At 39.1% G+C, this 21,557-nt stretch overlaps 1 protein-coding gene across 1 annotated transcript in view; it reads left to right on the top strand.

The window, feature by feature from the left end:
* Positions 1–20,226, top strand: part of LOC140530236 (cytochrome P450 2J2-like) — a 34,974-nt gene extending 14,748 nt beyond the window's left edge. Inside the window, exons 5-9 of the mRNA XM_072649665.1 lie at positions 4,536–4,712; positions 6,995–7,130; positions 13,349–13,536; positions 16,146–16,284; positions 19,193–20,226. Coding sequence (XP_072505766.1) covers positions 4,536–4,712; positions 6,995–7,130; positions 13,349–13,536; positions 16,146–16,284; positions 19,193–19,374 — 822 coding nt within the window. The 3' untranslated portion in view covers positions 19,375–20,226. The remainder of the gene's footprint in view (positions 1–4,535; positions 4,713–6,994; positions 7,131–13,348; positions 13,537–16,145; positions 16,285–19,192) is intronic.
* The last annotated feature ends 1,331 nt before the right edge of the window (positions 20,227–21,557 follow it).

Genomic DNA, 21,557 nt, shown 5'->3' with positions numbered 1-21,557 from the left:
CAATTCTTCTCTCCTATCTCTGAACCCTATGCTGTGTCCCCAGCACGTCACTGAAAGCTAGAGAGTGAAAGAGTAGGAGAAACTTGTTGATCAATTGAGCGTTTGATGTCTAGAAGACACTTTTTTCTGATCATGAGAAATGGGGAGCACTGCATAGGGCCTTGCTGCTATCTTTCAGGACCAGGGGAGTGAAAGCCTCCTGCTGTGACTTTGACCAGGTAGCCCAATCCTGGTATCAGCTTGACACTCTTTTTTTCATATTTTTTTTCACCTCCAACCTCTAGACTGTACATTTTCTGTCCCTTGAGAAGACATCATAGAACTTTTAAAGACCAGGCACATTGAAATCATGCCTGTCCCACTAGAGGTTAGCTTTTTCCCCTGAGTTCACAGGCATCTTTATAGGGGATGTAACTCCTGAGGAGAACAGATTTTTCATGACCCCTGGACACTCTTTTTATCTATAATTTTTTATATTGGAGTACATTGTATGAGTAGCCTTCCCTGAGTGCTTCCCCCTGTTAATTATTTCCTATTTATCTTCTATATAGCTTGCTTTGTATTTCTTTGCATATTGTCTCCTCCCTTATGGAGGTAAGCTCCTTGAGAAGAGAGAATGTCTTTTATCTGTTTTTGTATCCCCACTTTACATAATGCCTGGCACTTAGAAGACAGTTACTACATGTTTATTGATTGATCAATTGATTTTGCTCTTTAATCCTTTTCAGTTCTTGTTGCCTTTTTACGCAAAGTTTTTCTTTCATGATGAGTTATTTCCTTTTCCTTTTCTGTTGCTTCTGCTCCTCTTTTAAAATGTTTGGTGTTTTTTTTAAATATTGTGGGGAGATGGACTTGGATAAAACTTCATGCTTGGTCCTTTTGCCAAATGACTACAATTCCCTCCCTACCACTATCTTACGCTAAACTACTCATTACATATTTTTCATTGCATTCAATCCAGTTTCCTCATTGTCTCTTCCCTAGTATACAATCCCATTCTTGTCCCCAAACATTTCCTGACTCTATTTCCTTCTTTGGGTACATCCCCACCACTAACTAAATTCTATCCATTTTTCAAGCCTACTTACCTTCTTGAAGAAGATTCCTTTCAAAACTAAAGCATGAAATTCCATAATCCATCTAAAGGCTTAATAATTTTATTATCCTCACTTGTTTTCTACCTAAAACTATGGGATTTCATCACTGCAGAACATAATTCATCTCTTTTCATGCTTCTCTTGATTCTTGTATCAGAAAGACAAATTTTCTATTCAACTATGTGCTTTTCAGCAAGAGCATTTGAAAGTCCTCTATTTCCTTGAAATTTTTTCCCTTGAAGTATTATGAGCAGTTTTGCTGGGTAGGTGATTCTTAGTTTCAATCTTACTTCCTCTGACCTTTGGAATATCATATTCCAAGCCCTTTGATTCCCTTCAGGTAGAAGCTGCTAGATCTTGTGGTATCCTGTTAGTATTATCACTATACTTGAATTGATTTTTCTAGATGCTTGTGATATTTTCTCCTTGACCTGGGAACTCTGGAATTTGGCTACAATATTCCTAGGAGTTTTCCTTTTGGGATCTCTTTCAAGAGGCAATCTATTTTAATCTCTGGTTCACGGATATCAGGGCAGTTTTCCTTGATAATTTCTTGAAAGACGATGTTTAGGCTTTTTTTTTTTTTTTTGATCATGACAATCAAGTAGTCCAACAACTTTTTAATTATCTGTCCTGGATCTACTTTCCAGGTCAGTGGTTTTTTCCAGTAAGACATTTCATAACATCATCTATATTTTTCATTCTTTGCATGGTGTTTTATACTTTCTTGATTTCTCATGAAGTCATTAGTTTCCATTTGTTACATTCTAATTCTGAGGAAATTATTTTCTTCAATGAGCTTTTGGACCTCCTTTTCCATTTTGCCGAACCTGTTTTTTAAGGCACTGTTCTCTTCATTAGCATTTTGGACCTCTTTTGCATTTGGGTTAATCTATTTTTTAAGGTGTTATTTTCTTCAGTATTTTATGGGGTCTCATTTAGCAACCTGTTGGCTTATTTGTCATGATTTTCTTGCATCACTCTGATTTAACTTCCCAATTTCTTCTCTGCTTCTTTTACTTGATTTTACAAAACCTTTTGGAGCTCCTCCAGGACCTGTGTACAATTCATGTGCTTCATGGAGGCTTTTGGTATAGGAGCTTTGACTTTATTGTCTTCTTCTAGTTGTATGTTTTGACCTTCTTTGTCACCAAAGTAAGATTCTATAGTCTGAGATTTTTTTAAACTGTTTGCTCATGTTCCTAGCAAGGCACTTGACTTTCTAACTCTTTGTCAAGGTAGGACTCTAATTCCAGTGGGGACTGAGGTGAGTGTGGGTGTACTGTCCCAGGTTTCAGGGACTTTGTATCAGCTGCTTGATCCCTCACTGCCTGTGGGCCCACAGCACTGGAAGTGGCCACAACTGCCACCACCACTGCTGCTTCAGTTACTCCTGCTGCTGCTGCCACCACTTCCTCCTATGCCCTTGGGCTGGGACCAGACCACAGTCAGATCAAGTCTAACAGAGTTTTCTGACTGATGATCTACACTGTTTTTTGTGACTCTGGGTTAAGAAGTCTGGAAATTGGCACAGCTGTCAGGGATTCAGTCCCCTGAGGCCTGCTCCAACCCTGTCTGTGTTAGAGCAACCCATGTCAGACTGCACTCACTCTGTGTGATAGATGCATCCTATTGACGTTCCAGGCTGTCTTGAGTTGGAGATTTATTTCAATTCATTATGTTGTGAGTTCTGTGTCTTTAAAATTTGTTTAGAGTCATTTTTAACAGGTATTTAGAGGGGGTTTAGTGGAGATCTCAAGCAAGTCCCTGCTTTTACTCTGCCATCTCTTCTCAGCCACTTGAAATAAGATTTTTATAAATAGTGACATGAAAAAACATGCTTGAGGAACCCAATGGTTTTCCAGAACACTGAGACCTTCAAATAATGGGAAATAAATTTCCATACAGTTTGAAAGTTTTTCCAAGACTTTTACTGAAATTATCACTTTAAAAACATTTATTAAGCACCTATTGTATGCCAAGTACTGTGCCAGAAGATGAGGACACAATGACAAAAATTACAACACCTGACCTTGGGTGGGTTATATTCTGTAGGAGGATATAACATAGCCTCAAAAGTGTATATGCAAATACATAATTAAAATTAAAACAGAAGTTTTGGCATTAGCTGTATTAGAAACCAAGAGGAACAGGAAAGGCTTCATGGAGAAACTGTCTATTAATCAGTGTTTGAGGGAAAACTAGAATTTCATCCTCATCTCTGAAGAGAGAGACAGAGAGTTAGAGAGACAGAGACAGAGACAGAGAGAGAGAAGATGATGGGAAGTAGGATGGGAGGAATGGAGAGAGGTTCAGAGACAAGAGACTTGATCAAAGGGCAAGAGAAACTGAATGAAAAAAGAAACAATCAGAGAGACATAGATTCAAGTGTTTACAAACAATTTTGCTTTTATTAGCTCCCACCTCAGTGCCTTTGCATTGGCTGTCCACCATTCCACACATGCTCTCCCTTCCTAACTTCACCTCTTGACTTCCTGCAAAAATAAGCTCAAATTTTACCTTCTACTGCAGGATGTCTTTCCCACTCCTTCCACCTGCTAGCCCCCTCCCCTCTCAGATTAACTTTCAGTCACTCTATATATATCTTACATGTACTGTTCTCTCTTCCATTACCATATGAGAAACTTGATAATAGGAACTGCCATTTTTTCCCCTTTCTTTATGTGCCTTATATTCATCACAGTTCCTGGCACATAGTAATTTATTATTAAATACTTTCTGATTAACTTATTTCTTCAGATTGTCATAATGACCCTTTGTGATAGTTGCTATTGTTATACCCATTTTACAGATAAGGAAAACCATTGAGAGAAATTCATGACGTTCCACAGCTTATAAGTGCCCGAGGTAGAAATCCAGCTCAGGACTTCCTGAGTCTTGCCAGTGCTCCATCTGGCTCATGATTTCACTTAACTGCTCAGCAGTCTGGCTATGGAAGAAAATGAGGGGAAAGGGTAAATAATAATATAAACTCTCATTTCACAAAGAGGAACAAAATGGAAACTCAAGAGAAGGGAATTCTGTAGGGCTAATAGGACCCTTATTTAAAGACCCAAGTATTATTAATTTCCCTAGAAAGAATCACTCCTTCCTTTGCAGGTTGTGAGGCTGACTACATCAGGAACATCTTGAAAAGGTTATTTACTGCATCAGGACATGATCAAGGGGCCAATGTATGAGACAAAGATGGTGGGAAGCCAGCCTGAGTATTAGGAGAGCAACCATAAGGAAGTATAGGACTGGTTACGAGGAGAGTAGATTTCTGGAGTGGTTAGATATGGAATAAGGGTAAATTCCATGACACAAGAAAAGGTCAGGGTCACTGACTGGACTTAGGCTGAGGAAAATGAAGAGATAGGGTAGCCTAAGAGGAATTAACATTCATGCTTCCTCCCCGTCTACTTTTATATTATTAAGGTCTTCAATATATTTCCTTGGATAATGAAATTCCTACCAGGAGCTCACCAGAAATTCTTTAATGAATGGAAGAAGCTAGCATCTTTTGTAAAATATGAGATCAAGCAACATAAGGAAGATCTAAACCCAGAGGAGAATCGGGACTTCATTGATGCTTACTTGAAGGAGCTGTCCAAGGTAATAGTTAATACAGAGAATGGGCATTGTGTGTTTAAAAGCAAAAAAGAAATGCAGAGTTGGGGGATAAGAGTGTTACAATGTTCCAAATCTGCATCTCCCTTAGAATGGAAATATCTTCCCTAAAGGACCACCTTGGGAGTTAAAGAGTATAAGTAATGGAACTTGCTAGAGGAGAGGTCACTACTTTTATTTACAACTGGACTCACTGAGATCAACCACCTGATTTTATATGCATGGAAACTGAGGCATCTAGAGGAAAATTGACTTGCTCCAGTTACACAGCTATTAGCAATCTGAGCGTGAATATGAACCAAGCTCTTCCTGTCTTCAAGTCCAATGTCCTTTTCGTTGGAACCCACTCTGACTGAGATTAAGTCTTGGCATTTCATCCCTATGAAATCATCTCACTGTACTTCACTTTTTTATATCTATAATATTAAGATATTATTTCAAACCCTTATCATGTCCAGAGTTACTGTGTGTAATCACAACACCATAAAAATAAGGTGAATTATCAATTTTATAAAATAAATCAAGACACAACCATCTGTGGGAATGCGTGCAATAGTCAAATATCTGGGCAGCATTGCAGCCAATGTTACTCTTCAGTACTGTAGAATCACATTAAAATGTAAATTAAACATTTAGCTAAGTAAAAAATACAATAGAACATAGGAAATGTCAATCAATATGTAGCCTCGAGGGATCCTTATATATGGATCCATTTCTCTTTAAGTACCCTAGTGTTTGATAAACCCAGAGACACCAGCTTCTGGGATGAGAACTCACTATTAGAAAAGAACTGCTGGGAGAAGTAGAAAACAGAAACTAGGTATAGACCAACATCTTCCACTATATACCACGATACAGTCAAAATGGATACATGATTTAGACCAAAAGGGTGATACCAGGAGTAAATTTAGGAGAACAAGAAATAATTTACCTGTAAGATCTATAGAGAAGGGAAGAATTTATGATCAAACAAGAAATAAAGAGCATCACAAGATGTAAAATGGATGTAGAAAGCTTGGAAATTATTTTTATAGGCAGTGTCTCTACTAAAGGCCCCACTGCTCAAATATATGAGAACTGATAAAAATTAGTAAGAATACAAGTCATTTTCCAATTGGTGAATAGTTAAGGGATATGAACAAATAGTCCAGATGAAGAAAGCAAAGCTATCTATAGTCACATGAAAAACCTCTCTAAATAACTCTTGATTAGAAAAATGAAAATTAAAACAACCCTGAGGTATGACCTCACACATATCAGATTAGCTAATATGAAAGAAAACATCAATGATAAATGCTGGAGAGAATGGAGAAAATTTAGAACACTAATGTATTGTTGGTGGAGTTGAAAACTGATCCAGCCATTCTGGAGAGCAGTTTGAAACTATGACCAAAATTAATCAATCTGTACATACCCATTTATCCAGGAATATTGCTAGTTGGTCTACATCCTGAGGAGATCATTAAAAGAGAAAAGGATGAATATGTAGGAAAATATTTCAGTAACTCTTTTTTTGGTGGCAAAGAATTGGAAATTGAGGAGCTGTGCCTCATTTGGGGAATGGATGAACAAATTGTGGCATAGAAATATAATGGAATTCTATTTTGCCATAAGAAATGACAAACAGGTGGATTTCAGAAAAGCATGGAAAGACTTACACGCACTGATGCAAAGTGAAGTGAGAAGAACCAGGATAATATTGAACACAGTATCAGCAATGCTATGAGATGATCAACTATGATGAATTTAAGTGTTCACAGCAGTACAGTGATTTAAGACACATCCAAAAAGGCTCACAATGGAAAATGACACCCGTCCAAAGAAAGAAGTGATGAAATCTGAACACAGCATGCTATTTTCACTTTCCTTAGTATTATTATTTCATCATTTTCTTCCCTTTGTTCCGTTGCTTCATTTACTATGTGAATAATATAGAAATATGTTTTATCTAAATTCACATATATAACCTGTATCAAATTGCTTACAATCTTAAGGAGGGGGAAGGGTGGGAGGAAAACAGAAAATTTGGAGGTCAACATTTTATATTTTCAAAGAATGCTTAAAATTGTCTTTACATGCCATTGGAATAAACAATATTTCAAAGGGGAAAAATCAGAGCTGTCATTTTTAGGATATTAAAGGGAAGCCTAGGATCTGCCATCTTGACCTTCCCAAGACCCCATTGAGGATGCAGCTCCTCATGATCAGAGACAGCCATAATTATTCTTTTTGGACTGACTAACTGATCCTTGCCTTTTTCATTTAAGGATGATATCCATCCTAGTTTTAGTGAAGAAAACTTGGTCTTCTGCACCCTGGACCTCTTCTTGGCTGGAACAGAGACAACTTCAACCACTCTGAGGTGGGCACTCCTGTACATGGCTCTTAATCCAAAGATCCAAGGTACAGTAATGGCTCCAGATTATTCACTCCTGTACTTTGCCCAAAAGAGTTCTCATTTACAGAGAGTTTGAAAGTTTGCCAAACATTTTACATATATCATCATTCAATTCTCACTGGAAGAAAGCAGTGATTGCCATTTTCCACCATCATGCCCACACCTTTTTAACATCAACATTTCTTTCAGCTCCACATATGAGAGTAGTTGCTGTTCAAGACAGCAGAGTATAGAATATGGAGTCAGGAAGATGTGAGTTGAAATCATGCCTCAGGCACAACCTAACCATGTGACCCTGAGCAAATCACATAATTTCTCTCAGCCTCTGAAACTTCATCTATAGAATGGAGATAATAAGAACCATTACCATATAGGGTTGTAAGGAGGATTCAAACAAACAGACAAATATAGAGTGCTTATAAGCCATCAAGTGTTTTATAAATACCACATAATAATTTAAAGTTATTAATTATAATTTTACTGCACTATAACTATTTTATTGAAAAATATATGTAATAACAAAAAGTAACATTTAAAATGTATTTGTATCCTATTAAATATGATAAATCTCCATTGATTTCAAAAGAGATATACTTAAGTGGACATATTATTAATTCAACCTACTGAAGATCCTAAGGTCTTTAGATTTAGAGTTGGAAGGTACCTCAGAGGCAATAAAGCCAATCCCCTCATTTTGCAGATATGGAAACTGAGGCTGAGAGAAATTAAGCATTTTCTTCAGAGTCTCACAGGTAGGGAGTTTCTGGGGTGGGATTTAAATACAGGTCATCCTTACTCCAAGTCCAGGGCTCCATCTCCATGGACCACTATCTGCTTCTCCCTCAAGAAATCTGAAAGTCAAAGCATGATCTAAAGTTCCATTTCCTTGTCTAGTATACTGTGACATGTCTCATATCTTCCTTAAACTAAAGATCAAAATAAGGATCCATGGAACAAATATGGATTTGCAGATCCCTAGCAAACTACTTAGGTAAATACACAGCTCTCAGTTTAGAAATACCTGGAATGGATACATTCAAGTTCCTCTTAAAGTACTACCTAGAATGCAACATTACTTATACCTTTGTGAGATAATACCCCAAAACAGCATTCTTAGCAGACATTTAGCATCATAGAACTCAAATCAAGTACTTATTATGTGACTACTACATACCAGGCAGTGGAGACACAAGACACAAAATGAAGCAATGCTTCCCTCCTTGCAGGGAACTGCGGGTGACAAAACTTAATTAGGAGTCAGAAGTTTGCTTTATAGTCCAGGTTTCCCATCTCTGCAGTCATGAGACTGTGAGCAAAGCATCTCAGTCAATAAATGAATATTTATTAAGTACCTACTAAGTGCCAAAGACAGTGCTAAGTATTGTTATTTGTCCCCCATTCTCACAGGGGAACATGGCATCAGGAAAGTGATTTACTGGTGATTTGAATTTAAGTGATGGAGGACTGTGCAAAGTCACCAGCCTCACTTTCTCCTTCAGAAACATCTGAGTTCAGTGACAAGACATAAATCAGGATGGGAGGAGATTGCTAGCCCACACCCCAACCCCCAAGTAGTAGGAATACAAAAAAAAGACCAAATAGAAACTATAACAACCGAGTCCCTGTTTTCAAGGAGTTCATAGTCTAATTGGAGAGATGACATGTGAAGACCTTTGGACAAAAAAGACACAGACAGACTAAACAGGAGGAAATCAACAGAAGTAAGACAGTTCTCTGGTCCTCAGCTTCCATTTAAAAATATCATGGACTTCAGGAAGACATAATGGCAGCCTTCAACTATTTGAAGTGCTCTTGGGCAAAAGAGGGATTCAACTTATACCACTGGGCCCTTGTGGGTAGAAGTGAAATGAGTGGAAGTGGCAGGAAGCCTAATTTGGGCTTGAGGTAAGAAAGATCTCTACAGAGTCCTCCTCTCATGCCTCTCTATTGTGTCAAAGTGCCCCTGGCTCTCAAAGTCTATGCCAGTGGAATAGATGGGTCAAGCAGCATCTACCATGATGGAAAGGCAAGACTCTTGAAGCCACTCTCTTTTTCTTCTTTTTGTTGGTATCCCCAGAGCTTACCACAGTTCCTAGCACATGACAGGCTCCTATTAAAGGCTTATTGAAGTGAATTAAAAAGCATACAGTATTGTCCCAGCTGTTGGGACATACATCCTGAAGCCCAGTTTAGCTAAGTAACCAACAGCTCATCCCAGAAGGCTGAACACTGGGAGTTAAATTTGAAGTCCAAAGCAACTCTAAACACAAATAATGATGCAAAATGACCCTCACCCTGCTCCTCTCAACTCCTGCTTCCACAATGACCATGGCAGAATGATAGGAAGTGGGCTAAGAATCATATTGGTGCTAAAAATCACATTGTCAATAAGCATTAATTTCTTTGTAAGTTATAAGTTGCTCTCATATATGTCATATTATTACTATATATTATATTACATATTATTTATATATTAATAAATATCATAGTTATAAGCTATTAGAAATGAATGATTTGGTCATTGTCCAGAAATATACCACTTTATGAATTCACAAATTCTGAAATTCCCTTATCTGATCTAAGTCTATCTATATTCCACCTCACTCTCTGCCTTCCCTGCCTGCCAATCTCTGGGATCTTCAGTTCCCTTCCAGACCATCACCCTTGCACTAGTCACACACTCCTCCTTTTTCCATCTTGACCCCTTGGTGAACCAGTTCAATTTAGACTTGCCCCATTATGGTATCATCTGTCTTCCCCTGGAAAGCCTCAGGCATGTTTCCCTTTCACCATCATTGGCTTTTTCTCTCACTCATGTGCTGTTATATTAATGTAAAGAAAATCACGAAACCAGGTTGAATGCTTCCAGTACAAATTTATCGTGCATAATCTCATAATTATTGCTGTAGGGCAATGTTTTTACATTTCCACAATTAATTAATTTTCCTATTCATTGCAGTAGCTCTTCCAGATTATTGCATCCTTTCTGAAGGGACTCTCTCTCCCCAACATTTTCTGAGAAACTGGTCTCACATTTTACTCCAAATCAGTATAAACATATGCATAATATTTTATATTATTTTTCTCCAATAACATCTTAGAACAATTGTTAATATTTTTTAAGGTATGAATTTCAAATTCTATCTCTACCCCCCTCATTCTCTCTCTTCCTTCCTGAGATGGTATGCAATGATATATAGGTTATGCAAGTACAATTTATAAAACAATTCCAAATTAGCAATTTTGTACAAGAATACTTGAATGAAACATGAAAGAAATAAAGAAGGTGAAAAGCATGATTGTTCAGTTTATATTCAGCCAACATTAGTTCTTTCTCTGAAGGCAGATTTTATATTTCATCAGTAGTCCTGTGGGATTGTCTTGGATCATTGTATTACTGTGAAGAGCTAAGTCATTCATTGCCTTTCATGGGACAATATTACTCTCACTGTCTACAACGTTCTTCTGGTTCTGCTCCCTTTAATTTCTATCAGTTCATTTTACTGCAAATGATGAGTCCCTTCACCTTAAGATTCCTCTTCTCTCCTCCTCCTCATCTGACATCACCCATATGGCTTCTACCCCTACTGTCTCCTTCAATCCTATCTCACCTGAAGAGGTTACTCATACCCTTGCCAAGGACAACTCTGCTAGATGCACATGTGATCTCATTCCATCCCATTTTCTTTAGTAGACTGTCATCTCTATCTTTCCCACTCTCTCCTCTAACTGCAATTACCCACTGTCAACTGGCTTCTTCCTTACTGCCTGCAAACATACTCTGTCTCTCCTATTCTGAAAAAAAAGAAAACAAACATGATCTATCCCCACTAATGATTGTCTCAGATTGGTTCTTTCTTTTGTGGTTAAACTCCTTGAGAAAGCCATCTACAAGAGATGTGTCTACTTCCTTTCAGCTAATTCCTATTACCATTTCCAGTTATCCTGATGAATATCAGGCCACTGGATCCAGATGGCTGAGGAGAAGAAAGTGAGGTTGGTGACACTGCACAGCCCTCCCTCGCTCAAATCAAAGTAAACTGCAAATCAGATTATCCTCTTGATGTCATGGTCCTCTTTGGGAAGAAGGACAAACATAAGAAATTAATTCTCTAGTCTGTCTTAACAGTTTTAAATCATTCAATTGAAACCAAAGTAACTAATGATCCTTAATTGGCAAATAGAATGGTCTTTTCTCATTCTTCATCCACATTCATATTGTCAGGCACCTTGTCTCCCCTCTTCTCTCTAGATTTCCCTGGCACTCTTACTGAGTCTCCCCCACCCCGATCTGCCAGACCACTCCTCAGGTTCCTTTGCTGGATCTTAGTGCAGGTCACACTTACATCCAGGTCACACATATGGTGATGCCAAAGAGATCTCTCCTGGGCCTTCTTCTCTTTTCTGTCTATATTATTTCACTTTCAGATTTCATCCATTTCTATGAATTCAGTTATCACCTCTAAGTTAATAATTCTCCTCCATTTATCCAGCCCTAACTTCTCTGCTGACCTCCAGTCTCTCATCTTTAACTGCCTATTGGACATCTCAAAACACATGTCCTAGAGACATGTTAAATTTGATACGTACAAAGCAAAACTCATTCTTTTCCCCTAAACCCTCCTTTCCTCCTACCTTTCCTATTGTTATAGAATATAACACTCTCCTCCCAGTCCCTCAGTCTCATAACCTAACAGTCATACTTAACACCTTATAAACACACACACACACACACACACACACAGAGACACATACACACACACACTGATTTAATATGTTATCAAGGTCTGCTTATTTTACTCTGAAACATCCCTTTAATGTTTCCCTTCCTCTGACACTATTTCCACTCTGGTTCAGGCCCACAGTCCCTCACACCTGGACTATTGCTACAGTCTGTGGTGGGTCTGCCTGCCTCAAGTCTCTCCCCACTCCAATCCATCCTCATTCAATCACCAATCATTAGTTTCCCTGACTCAATAAGCTCCAGTATCACACTATCACCTCTTTGATCAAATGGAAAATGTGTTCTTTGGTAATCAAAGTCCTTTATAAGCTGGTGCCTCTGATATTCCCAGTCATCTTACACTTTAAAACCTTAAATGTATTCCTGGATTCAGTGCCACTGGCCTCTTGGCTGTCCCACTAACAAGACTCTCCATATCTCACCTCTGTGCATTTTCTCTAGCTGTCCTGATATTCCTGGAATGCATTCCCTTCTTATCTTTGCCTCCTGGCTTTCCTAGTGTCCTCCAAGTCCCAGATGAAAGCCCATCTTCAGTGAAAAGACTTTCCCAATCTACCTTAATCTTAGTGCTTTCCTTCTGTCATTATCCCCCATTTATCGTGAAGGTGTCTTGCTTATATGTTTTATCCATCATTAGATTATGAGCACCTTTAGAGCTGGGATTGTCTTTTGCCATTCTCTGTCTTCTCGGTCTTTTGAACAGTTTTTGACACATAGAAGGTACTTAATAAATGCTTGCTGACTTGAAATACTTAATTTCTGTAAACATGGTTCATCACAAATGCTTTGTCAGGGATAAGCTCTCATAGGGAGTCAAATTACTCTTCTTCTAAAACTACCATCTGGTTCTTCGAAAACTGATCTCTACATCTAATTCACTTGGAGCCACGGATCATTGGACACTAAATGTAAAGCTATGTAAATTTAAAAATACATAAATTTAAAGACTTTAGAGACAGCCTAGTCTGACCTGATCATTCTAGAAATAGAGAAAACAAGACTCCATGAGATTTTGTGACTTGCCCATGGGTCTTCTGTCTGTAACTCCAGCATGCTTTCCATGGTACTTCCATGGTACATTCCTGGATGCCTGCCTAACAACACAAACATCCTTATTTACCATTAACCAGCCAAGTCTCCACTTTTTCAGCTATAAAAATTCGCAACTTTGATAAAGTTTCAAGCCAAACTTTCATCTAACCACAACTGTGGCTGTGGTTCTCCCCTATGATCAGAGAAAACATAATCATAGGGGAAAGAAAGTCCTGAGTTCAAATCCACCTAGATGTATGACTGAATAAGTCAATTAAATTTTGTTTGTCCGAGTTTCACCTATAAAATGGCAATCATAACAGTGTTGTCTTGGAATTTTTGTGACAATCAAATGAGATAATATTTGCAAATGTTTTGCAAACTTTAAAGCACTCTACATATGTGAGCTATTATTTGGGTCCTAAAACACTCTACTTTTCATTCTAGGCAAAATACAAGCTGAGATTGACAGGGTACTTGGCCAGTCGAGGTACCCCACCATGGCTGATAAGGAGAACATGCCTTACACTAATGCAGCTGTTCATGAAGTTCAGAGAATGGGTAATATTGTTCCTTTCAATGTGCCCAGGGTGGCCAGGGTTGACACGACAGTGGCTGGATACCATGTGCCAAAGGTAAACTGCTTTCTCTCCAATGAACCTGAATGGGCTCTATGGCTTCCATCTACCCTGGGGTGTGGGGTAGCAGAAGGGAAAAGAAAAGAAACATTGACTATAGAACAAAGGTTCTTTAAATCTGCATTTGATGTTTTATCTCCATAGAATTGAGTGGTGTTTCCAAACCTATGTATGTTATTTTATACTTCAAAAAGAATTATTCTGAGAAAGGGAGTATGACCTTCACCATATGATCACCAAAGTCTTCCATGATAAAACAAAAAGGTGAAGAAGCTTTGGATTAAAATCTTAAAATCGCCGATTCTCACAGTTGGATGAAATAAAGAAAGATTGATCTTGGAGGCAGAGGGACTGGGTTTAAAGTCCAATTTTATACCTGTGTTTAAATTGTTTAGGTTCACTTAGGTTCCCTATGTGCCACATCCCTATGTGTGATACCTACCTGCGACTCTTTCTTCATTTGAAAAAAGAGAGCTTGACAAAGAATTTCCCTTGTAGAAATATAACAGTTCAGTGTGATAAACATTTCTTAAGCACCTACTATGTGTTAAGCATTGTGTTAAGTGCTTCTGAGCTACAGACTTAGGTTTTCTGACCTAAGTTTCATTTCTTTTTCATCTACTGAATTGATCACTATGTATAAGACCCCATGAGCAATACAGAGCACAATAATGAGCAGAGAAATAGCTGCCACTTATGCTTTGTTTTAAGGTTTACAAAAACTTTGGAAACATCTCACTTGTCCCTCACCACAACCCTGGGTGGGAGGGGCAGTTATTACACTCATTTAACAGATAAGAAAATTGAGGCAGGCAGAAAGGAAGTCAGTTACCCAGGGACACACAACTAGTAAGTGAGTATCAGGTACAGGTGATGGATAAGTGAGGATGAGGGAGAGCTCCTGATAGGATGAAGGAATTATCACAAAAGAAGTGAGCATGTTGGGCTGTGAAGGATGGATGGATGGCACTTAGAAAGTCCACAGAGATAAGAAGAAAAGGAACACTTTTGGGAAGTGGACTGAATCGGCCTTTGGACTGAATTGGACTTAAGTATAATGGAAGACAGCTTAAGTAAGGAGGCAGAGGGACAAATTGGAAGAGTGAAGAGAATATTGAAGTGGGAATATGGAAGACCGGGGTTCAAATGTTGAACTTCAGGACCCTGAGTGAGTTACTTAAGTCCATTGTGATGTAAAATAATAGCAATAACCTCTAAGGCTCTCCCAGGTCTACTATCATGATTTCCTGAATCCTAGGAAGCAGAGATTACTCCCAAGATGACATTGGATGACCTTGTTTTCTTCAGTATCTCCAGGCTGAGAGACAGGGCCATGCCTGCTCACTCATGCAAACAGGAAACAAAAAGGCCTGGGCACACCTACTTCACTGCCCTCTTCTCTGCCCCCATCATTGCCTCACCCTCTGAACTCCTCCTATGGGGAAGCTAATTCTAAACCAGGTTATCTGTTTAGACCTATACAGGTGTGTCTGTATAGTTAGACCCAGGAAGCTGGAGGTTCCAACCCAACAAAGCACAGTAGATAGAAAGCTGGAACTGGAGACAGGGAAAACTGGGTTCAAATTCAGTCTCAGAGGCTTCCTGGGTAACCCTGGACAAGTCATTCCTCCTGTCAACCTCAGTTTCTTCATCTGTAAAAATGAGAAGGTTTCTAACCCTCAATCTATGATCCTTTATTTTAACCAGCCTGTATAAAGATTTTGATTGGCCGCCTTTATATCCAGTCCTATTGGTTTTTCACAGTATCTGACAACCAGATCAAACCACCATAGATCTTACCATCATTTCTTACAGGACTTCTGAAAGAATTTACTAATTTGCAAATATAGGACACACTGCTGTCTCACAAGTTTATTCATTTACAACCCAATTCATAAGAAGGCATTAGGTAGGATGTGTCCCAGATTGGGCAGACACTAAGTGGAAGAAAAATCGCCTAGTGATGTTGGGGATCAACCTTGCCCTAAAGTGGAAGTTTAGAATGAGGCAGTTTGGGCTCATCTGGTCCTTCTCACACTACCTGGAGGACCTACACTGAATCTACTTTTTCATGTCTCAGTTTAGACCTCTGTAAAATGAGAGAAGTGGACCAGAAGACCTCTACAACCCCTTCTAGTCTGAAATTTGCTATGCTCTAGGACCAGCACTCTTACCTTGTGCTCCATGAATTCTATCTTTTATTTGTTTTGATTAGATTGTGATGGTTGCATTTCCATATAATTGGTTTCTTTTGCAATCAAATATTTCATTTGAATCATTTCAAAATGTGAGTCTGAGAAGGGATCTAAAGGCTTTGCCAGCCTTCCAGAGGGGTCTGTGACCCCAAATAGGTTGGGAGACTCTGCTCTTTGCCAGCCTTCCAGAGGGGTCTGTGACCCCAAATAGGTTGGGAGCCTCTGCTCTAAGAAGTCTTGAGTTCAACCAAAGTCTTGGCTACTAAAAAGCTCTGTGACCTTGGCTGGTTCTTTGGCACCCCAGTACCCCAAACTCCAGGACTCAATTCCCTCTTCTGCAAAATGAGGGTGAGCCAGGTTTCTTCTACCTCAAGGTTTCATGGACTGACTCAATTGTTTTCTCATTTCCAGGGTACTGTACTGTCAACCAACTTGACTACCTTGCACAGGGATCCCAAGGAGTGGGCTACCCCAGAAACTTTCAACCCAGAGCATTTTCTGGAGAATGGACAATTTAAGAAGAGAGAATCCTTTCTCCCCTTCTCAATAGGTAAGCCACACAGTTGGAAGGGAGCTCTAGGTCAAAGTGCACAAACCTTTTTAACATTAAGAATCTTTATAGACTATACCTCCTGAAACCCACCACCATGTGATGGTGCATATACTAGCAATGTTCATTGTTTGGGAAAACAAATTAAAAATAACAGACCTTCAGATAACTTTTTAAAAATCTACAAGACAGATAACAACCCTTTGAAATTTTACAGTCACGTCATAAGGTAGGTACTACAGCTGTCCATTTTACAAATGAAGAAACTAAACATCAGGGAGGCTGTGATCTGCCCACAGTCACAGTTTTGAAGTATCTCAAATGAAATCAGCCCCAGGTCCTGGCAGTCCATCCACAATGTGTGATGGACTCAGAAAATCGCTAGTGTACTTGTATTTTAGTATACAAATAGCACCTGCAACGATTTGAAAATAAAACCAATCAATAACTCTCCAAACCACTGGATAGATGCCTGACCCTGAGGTATCTAACAAGACAGTGAGGCCTAGTTCGCATTCTTTGGAGAACAGCTCTGTGGTTGAAGTGGGGAAAGATTCATCCTCAGCTCTGATTTTGCCTGATGGACCCCAGAATTCCCCCAAGCCTAGCCACCACCTACAAGCTCTGCTCCTTCCCCCCAGATGTCTTAGGGAAGCCTCACTTAAAACTCCTGGGCCTCAGATTCCTGATCTCTAATGAAGGGATTGGTCTAGATAACTAATAAATTTCCTTCTGGCTCTGAATCTATGACAGAAGAATCCCAGGAATTCAGAGCCAGAGGATGAGAGTTTTAATTGTGTGTCTTCCTAGTCATGTGACTTGCAGTGACTCAGACCCTCTCTGGGCCTGTTTTGTCATCTCTAATAAGTAAGAGGGTGAGGTAGGTGTCCTGTAAGGTCCCCTACACCCTCCAATTCTCAATATTCTGATCCTAAGTAAATACAAGGGATTTCAGGAGGGAGAAAGCCCATGCAACTGGAGGCAGGCTCTGAGCTGAGCCTGAAAGGAAGCTGGGGGTCGAAAGGGCAGGAAGGAGAAGATGCTGACTTCTCTGGGGAAGCAGTCTTGGAAAGGAATGGAGATGGGAGGGATTGTAGATGATTCCTGAGGCATCAAATTCTGTTCATTTCCTTCACTATCAAACTTGCATTTAAAAAATTTATTTTAAAATTATTTTAAAATCTTAAAATAATTTTAAATTTAAATTTCATAAATATAATTTATTAATAATACATAAAATTTTATATTGTAATAGAGTTCAATTCTTTGGAAATATTAAAATGCCATTAGATTTTATTTAAATAATACATAGGTGATTTACCTAGTGCTTTAGAGTTCCCCAAGTCTTATCATCCCTCTGGCAGATCTTCTCTTCTTTTTCTCATCATCTGTCACCTGGCTGATTGCAAGAGGCTCCTATCCGTGTTTCAAGTCACTCTCCAAACCAATCCTTCCAGCACCCAGTTACCACACTGATTTTCCTAAAGCGTAGGTCTGACCATCTTTTCCCCTGCCCTCACTCCCACTCAGTGAGCTCTGAGGGCTCTCTATTACCTCTAGGATCAAATATAATCATTCAGTTAACCCATTGGTTCTTTCCATGAAACTGCACAGCTGGCTTTACCATCTCTTGTCATGGCATTGAGGGGGTTGACAGACAGACTTAGTCTCTTGAAGGCCAGACTGGCCCCTTCTCCCATCACAAATAATGTGAGCTTCCTGAGAATGGCCCCCTGGAGAAAGGAGTGAAGACAGCTCCTTCACACCTTTGGAAAAGGTGAACAGGTGCTCAAGCCTGATTACATAGCCAATGGGATCTGTTCACTTCTCTCTCCTTCCTCCAAAGCCTCCTCCTTCAGGAGAGTCTACAGCAGCAAGTTAAGCTGGTTCTGAAATAACAGACCCACTGCCTATCACAGTCTGTCCTCCATGGTAGGAATTGCCAGAGTCAGGTGGACACTTGTTCTGTTTCCCTAAGTCTTGTGACTTGCCCAGAGTAACACAGCTACTGAGTGCCAGAGGAAGGACCCATGTTGGGTTTCTGAAGCCAGGATCAAAGTTAGTTTGGTTTTTCTTTCCGCAATGCAGATGAAAGCAGATGAATACTGTAAGTCTAATAAAGGCCTAATATACATTGTCCCATTCAGCCTTCACAACACCCCAGTGAGGCACCTGATAATATTGTGTGCATTTGACAGGTAATAACATTAATTGCAGTACTGGTAGGAGTAGTAGCAGTAGTAGTAATATAGTCCTTTAAAATTGTCATACCTTTATATCTTTACCCTATGAGGTAAGTGCTATGATTATCCCCATTTTACGGGGGAAAACTTAGATTGAGAGCAGTTAGGTGACTTGACCAGGGTCACTCAGCTTCTAAGTATCAGGAGTAGGACATGAACTGAGGGTTTCCTGACTCCAGGTCCTACTTTCTCCACTGAACCCATGTAGCTTAAATTCAGAGAAGGGCCCTGTTTTTGTTAAGGCTGCACAGAAGCAGAATCTTACATCCAGAGCTAGAAGGGGCCATGGAGACTACATCATCCCACTCCGTCATTTCACAAGTAAGGACACTTGGCCCACTCAGGCTAAGAAACGTTTCCAATGCCATCTGGGTGAAAACATCCAAGGTAGGATCTGAACCCAGGTCCTCTGTTCACAGATGAAGTATTTCAACTGTACAAAGTCTCTGAGGCCGGCAGCAGGATAGCTTGACAGAAATGATGCCAGGCATGGAGCAAAGAAAACTTGGGTTCAAATTCTATCTCTGACTTTTATTAGCATGATACTTGTGGATAATCAATGAATGGCCTTAAGGCCTATACCCAGTGCTGGGATCTATATCCTGACCTACTGCCTGTGGCAAGCATTACTGGATTTACTCCTTTCTCATCTCCTTGCCTTTCAGGAAAGAGGGTCTGCCTGGGAGAACAGTTGGCTCGGACTGAGCTCTTCCTTTTCTTCACCAGCCTGTTGCAGAAATTCACATTCCAAGCTCCAGCAAACACCCAGCTGAGCCTGGACTACCGAATTGGCTTAACTTGCTCTCCTGTCTCCTACAAAATCTGTGCCCTTCCTAGAGTGATGTAGACCAAGCAAGGCTTGCAGGGTGATCTTCCAGTAGTAGTAGTAGTAGTAGTAGTAGTAGTAGTAGTAGTAGTAGTAGTAGTAGTAGTAGTAGTAGTACATGACACAAAGAAAGACCTGAAACTATTTTCATCTTCCAAGGACCCAACCCTGCCCTTTGGAGTCTGAGTGGAGAAAGGGACAGGAGTCAAGGAGAGAAGAAGAGGATAGAGAGACTAAGGTGGGGGAGGGGGAGAGTAGTTGTAGCCCAACCTGAACCTTCCTGCTAAGAGAATAAAAAGAGGCATTAATATCATCCAAAGAAAAGCACAAAAAGTCCTTGCTGGATTTGCAGTCCAAGCACCTGGGTTCAAATCCCAGCCCTGCTGCCTATTAGTATTGAGATCTTGGGCAAGTCACCTGAGCCTCAGTTTTTACTCTCAAATGAAGAGGAAGATCTCTAAGGTGCTCTCCAGCTCTAAATCTAAAATGTTGTGATGCTATAAATAGAGAGCCAATGCTTTTCTTCCCCTACCTCAAACAGTGGGGAGGTTTCAGAGAGTTTAAATGAGTTGTAGGAGGTTTCCACAGGTTGATGAGGATAATCCTCAGAGATCCTTATAGATTGTAAACTCCATGTGACTAGGGACTGTTTCTTTATGTCTTTGGACCTACAGCATTCAGCCCAGTGCCCAGCATGGAGAAGTAGCCCAATAAATATTGCTGATTGTTTCATCTCTAAACCACTCATTTTAATATTCATTATTTACTTTAACTTTCACAGTGTGAAATATAAATCGAACAACTGATGTACTACCTTGTAATTATTATTAAAAACCTTGCTACAGATCATAAAACATAATCACTCCAGTACTACTTATAGTTACATGGGGATTTTTCTCATAAGATTCAGCTAAAAGAAGGAATCACACCTAATATAATAAAAATGAAAAGTCTGTCTAAATGAATTTACTTATTCAAAGCCATACCAACCAAACCACCAAAAACTTATATTGTGAAAGTAGAAAACACAATAACCAAATTCATGTGGAAGAACAAAAGTTCAAGAGTATCAAGGGAATTAATGGGAAAAAGTAAAAAGGAAAGTAGACTAACCACACCAGATCTAAAACTATAGTATAAGTAGACATCATCAAACCATGAGGTATTTGCTAAGAAACAGTGTGATAGATCATTAAAATAGGTATATTCTATAATCAATGACTATAGTATTCTACTGTTTGATAAATCCAAAGTTCTGGAATAAAAAATAATAAGAAATCATTATATGACAAAAACTATAGGGAAAGCTCGAAAATAGTATAGCAGAAAGTAGGCACACACCCACGCCTCACACCATATACCAAGATAAGGTCAAAAGAAGTACATAATCCAGACATAAAGAATGACACCATAAGCAAATTAGTAGAACAAGGAATACTTTACTTACCAGCCGTAGAGAGGAGAGAAGAATTTAGGACCAAACATGATGTAGAAAATATTCTGAAATGCAAAATGCATAATTTTGATTACATTAAATTCAAAGTTTTGGATAAATAAAGGCAATGCAATGAAGACTAGAAGGAAAGCAGGAAGCTGGGAAACAATTTTACAGACAGCCATGATGGCCTCATTTCTAAAATATACAGAGAACTGAGTAAAATTTATAAGAATGTAAGTCATTCTCCAATTGATAAATGGTTAAAAGACATGAACAGGCAGTTTTCAGATGACGAAATTAAAGCTATCTATAGTCATATGAAAAAAATGCTCTAACTCACAATTGATTAGAGAAATAGAAATTCAAACAATTCTGAGGTACTTCCTCATGCCTACTAGATTGACTAAAGGGATAGAAAAGGTAAATGATCAATATTGGAAGGAATGTGGGAAAAATGAAACATTAATGCACTGTTGGTGGACTTGTGGACAAATTCAATCATTTGGGAGTATGCCCAAAGTGATAGAAAACTATGTATATATGCCCTTTGACCCAGCTATACCACTCCTAGGTCCATAAACCAAAGATCATTTTAAAAAAAAAAGGAAAAGAACCTATATGTACAAAAATGTTTAGAGTAGCTATTTTTGTGGTGACGAAGAATTGGATTTGGAGCAGATATCTACTAATTGGGGAATGGCTGAACCAGTTGTGGTACATGAATGTAAAGGAATACTGTTATATAATAGTGAGTAGGCAGATTTCA

The sequence above is a fragment of the Notamacropus eugenii genome, chromosome 2 (assembly GCF_028372415.1).
Source record: "Notamacropus eugenii isolate mMacEug1 chromosome 2, mMacEug1.pri_v2, whole genome shotgun sequence".
Lineage (NCBI taxonomy): Eukaryota > Metazoa > Chordata > Mammalia > Diprotodontia > Macropodidae > Notamacropus > Notamacropus eugenii.
Note: the sequence above shows the minus strand (reverse complement) of the source record. Positions and strands in the feature narration are given on the sequence as shown.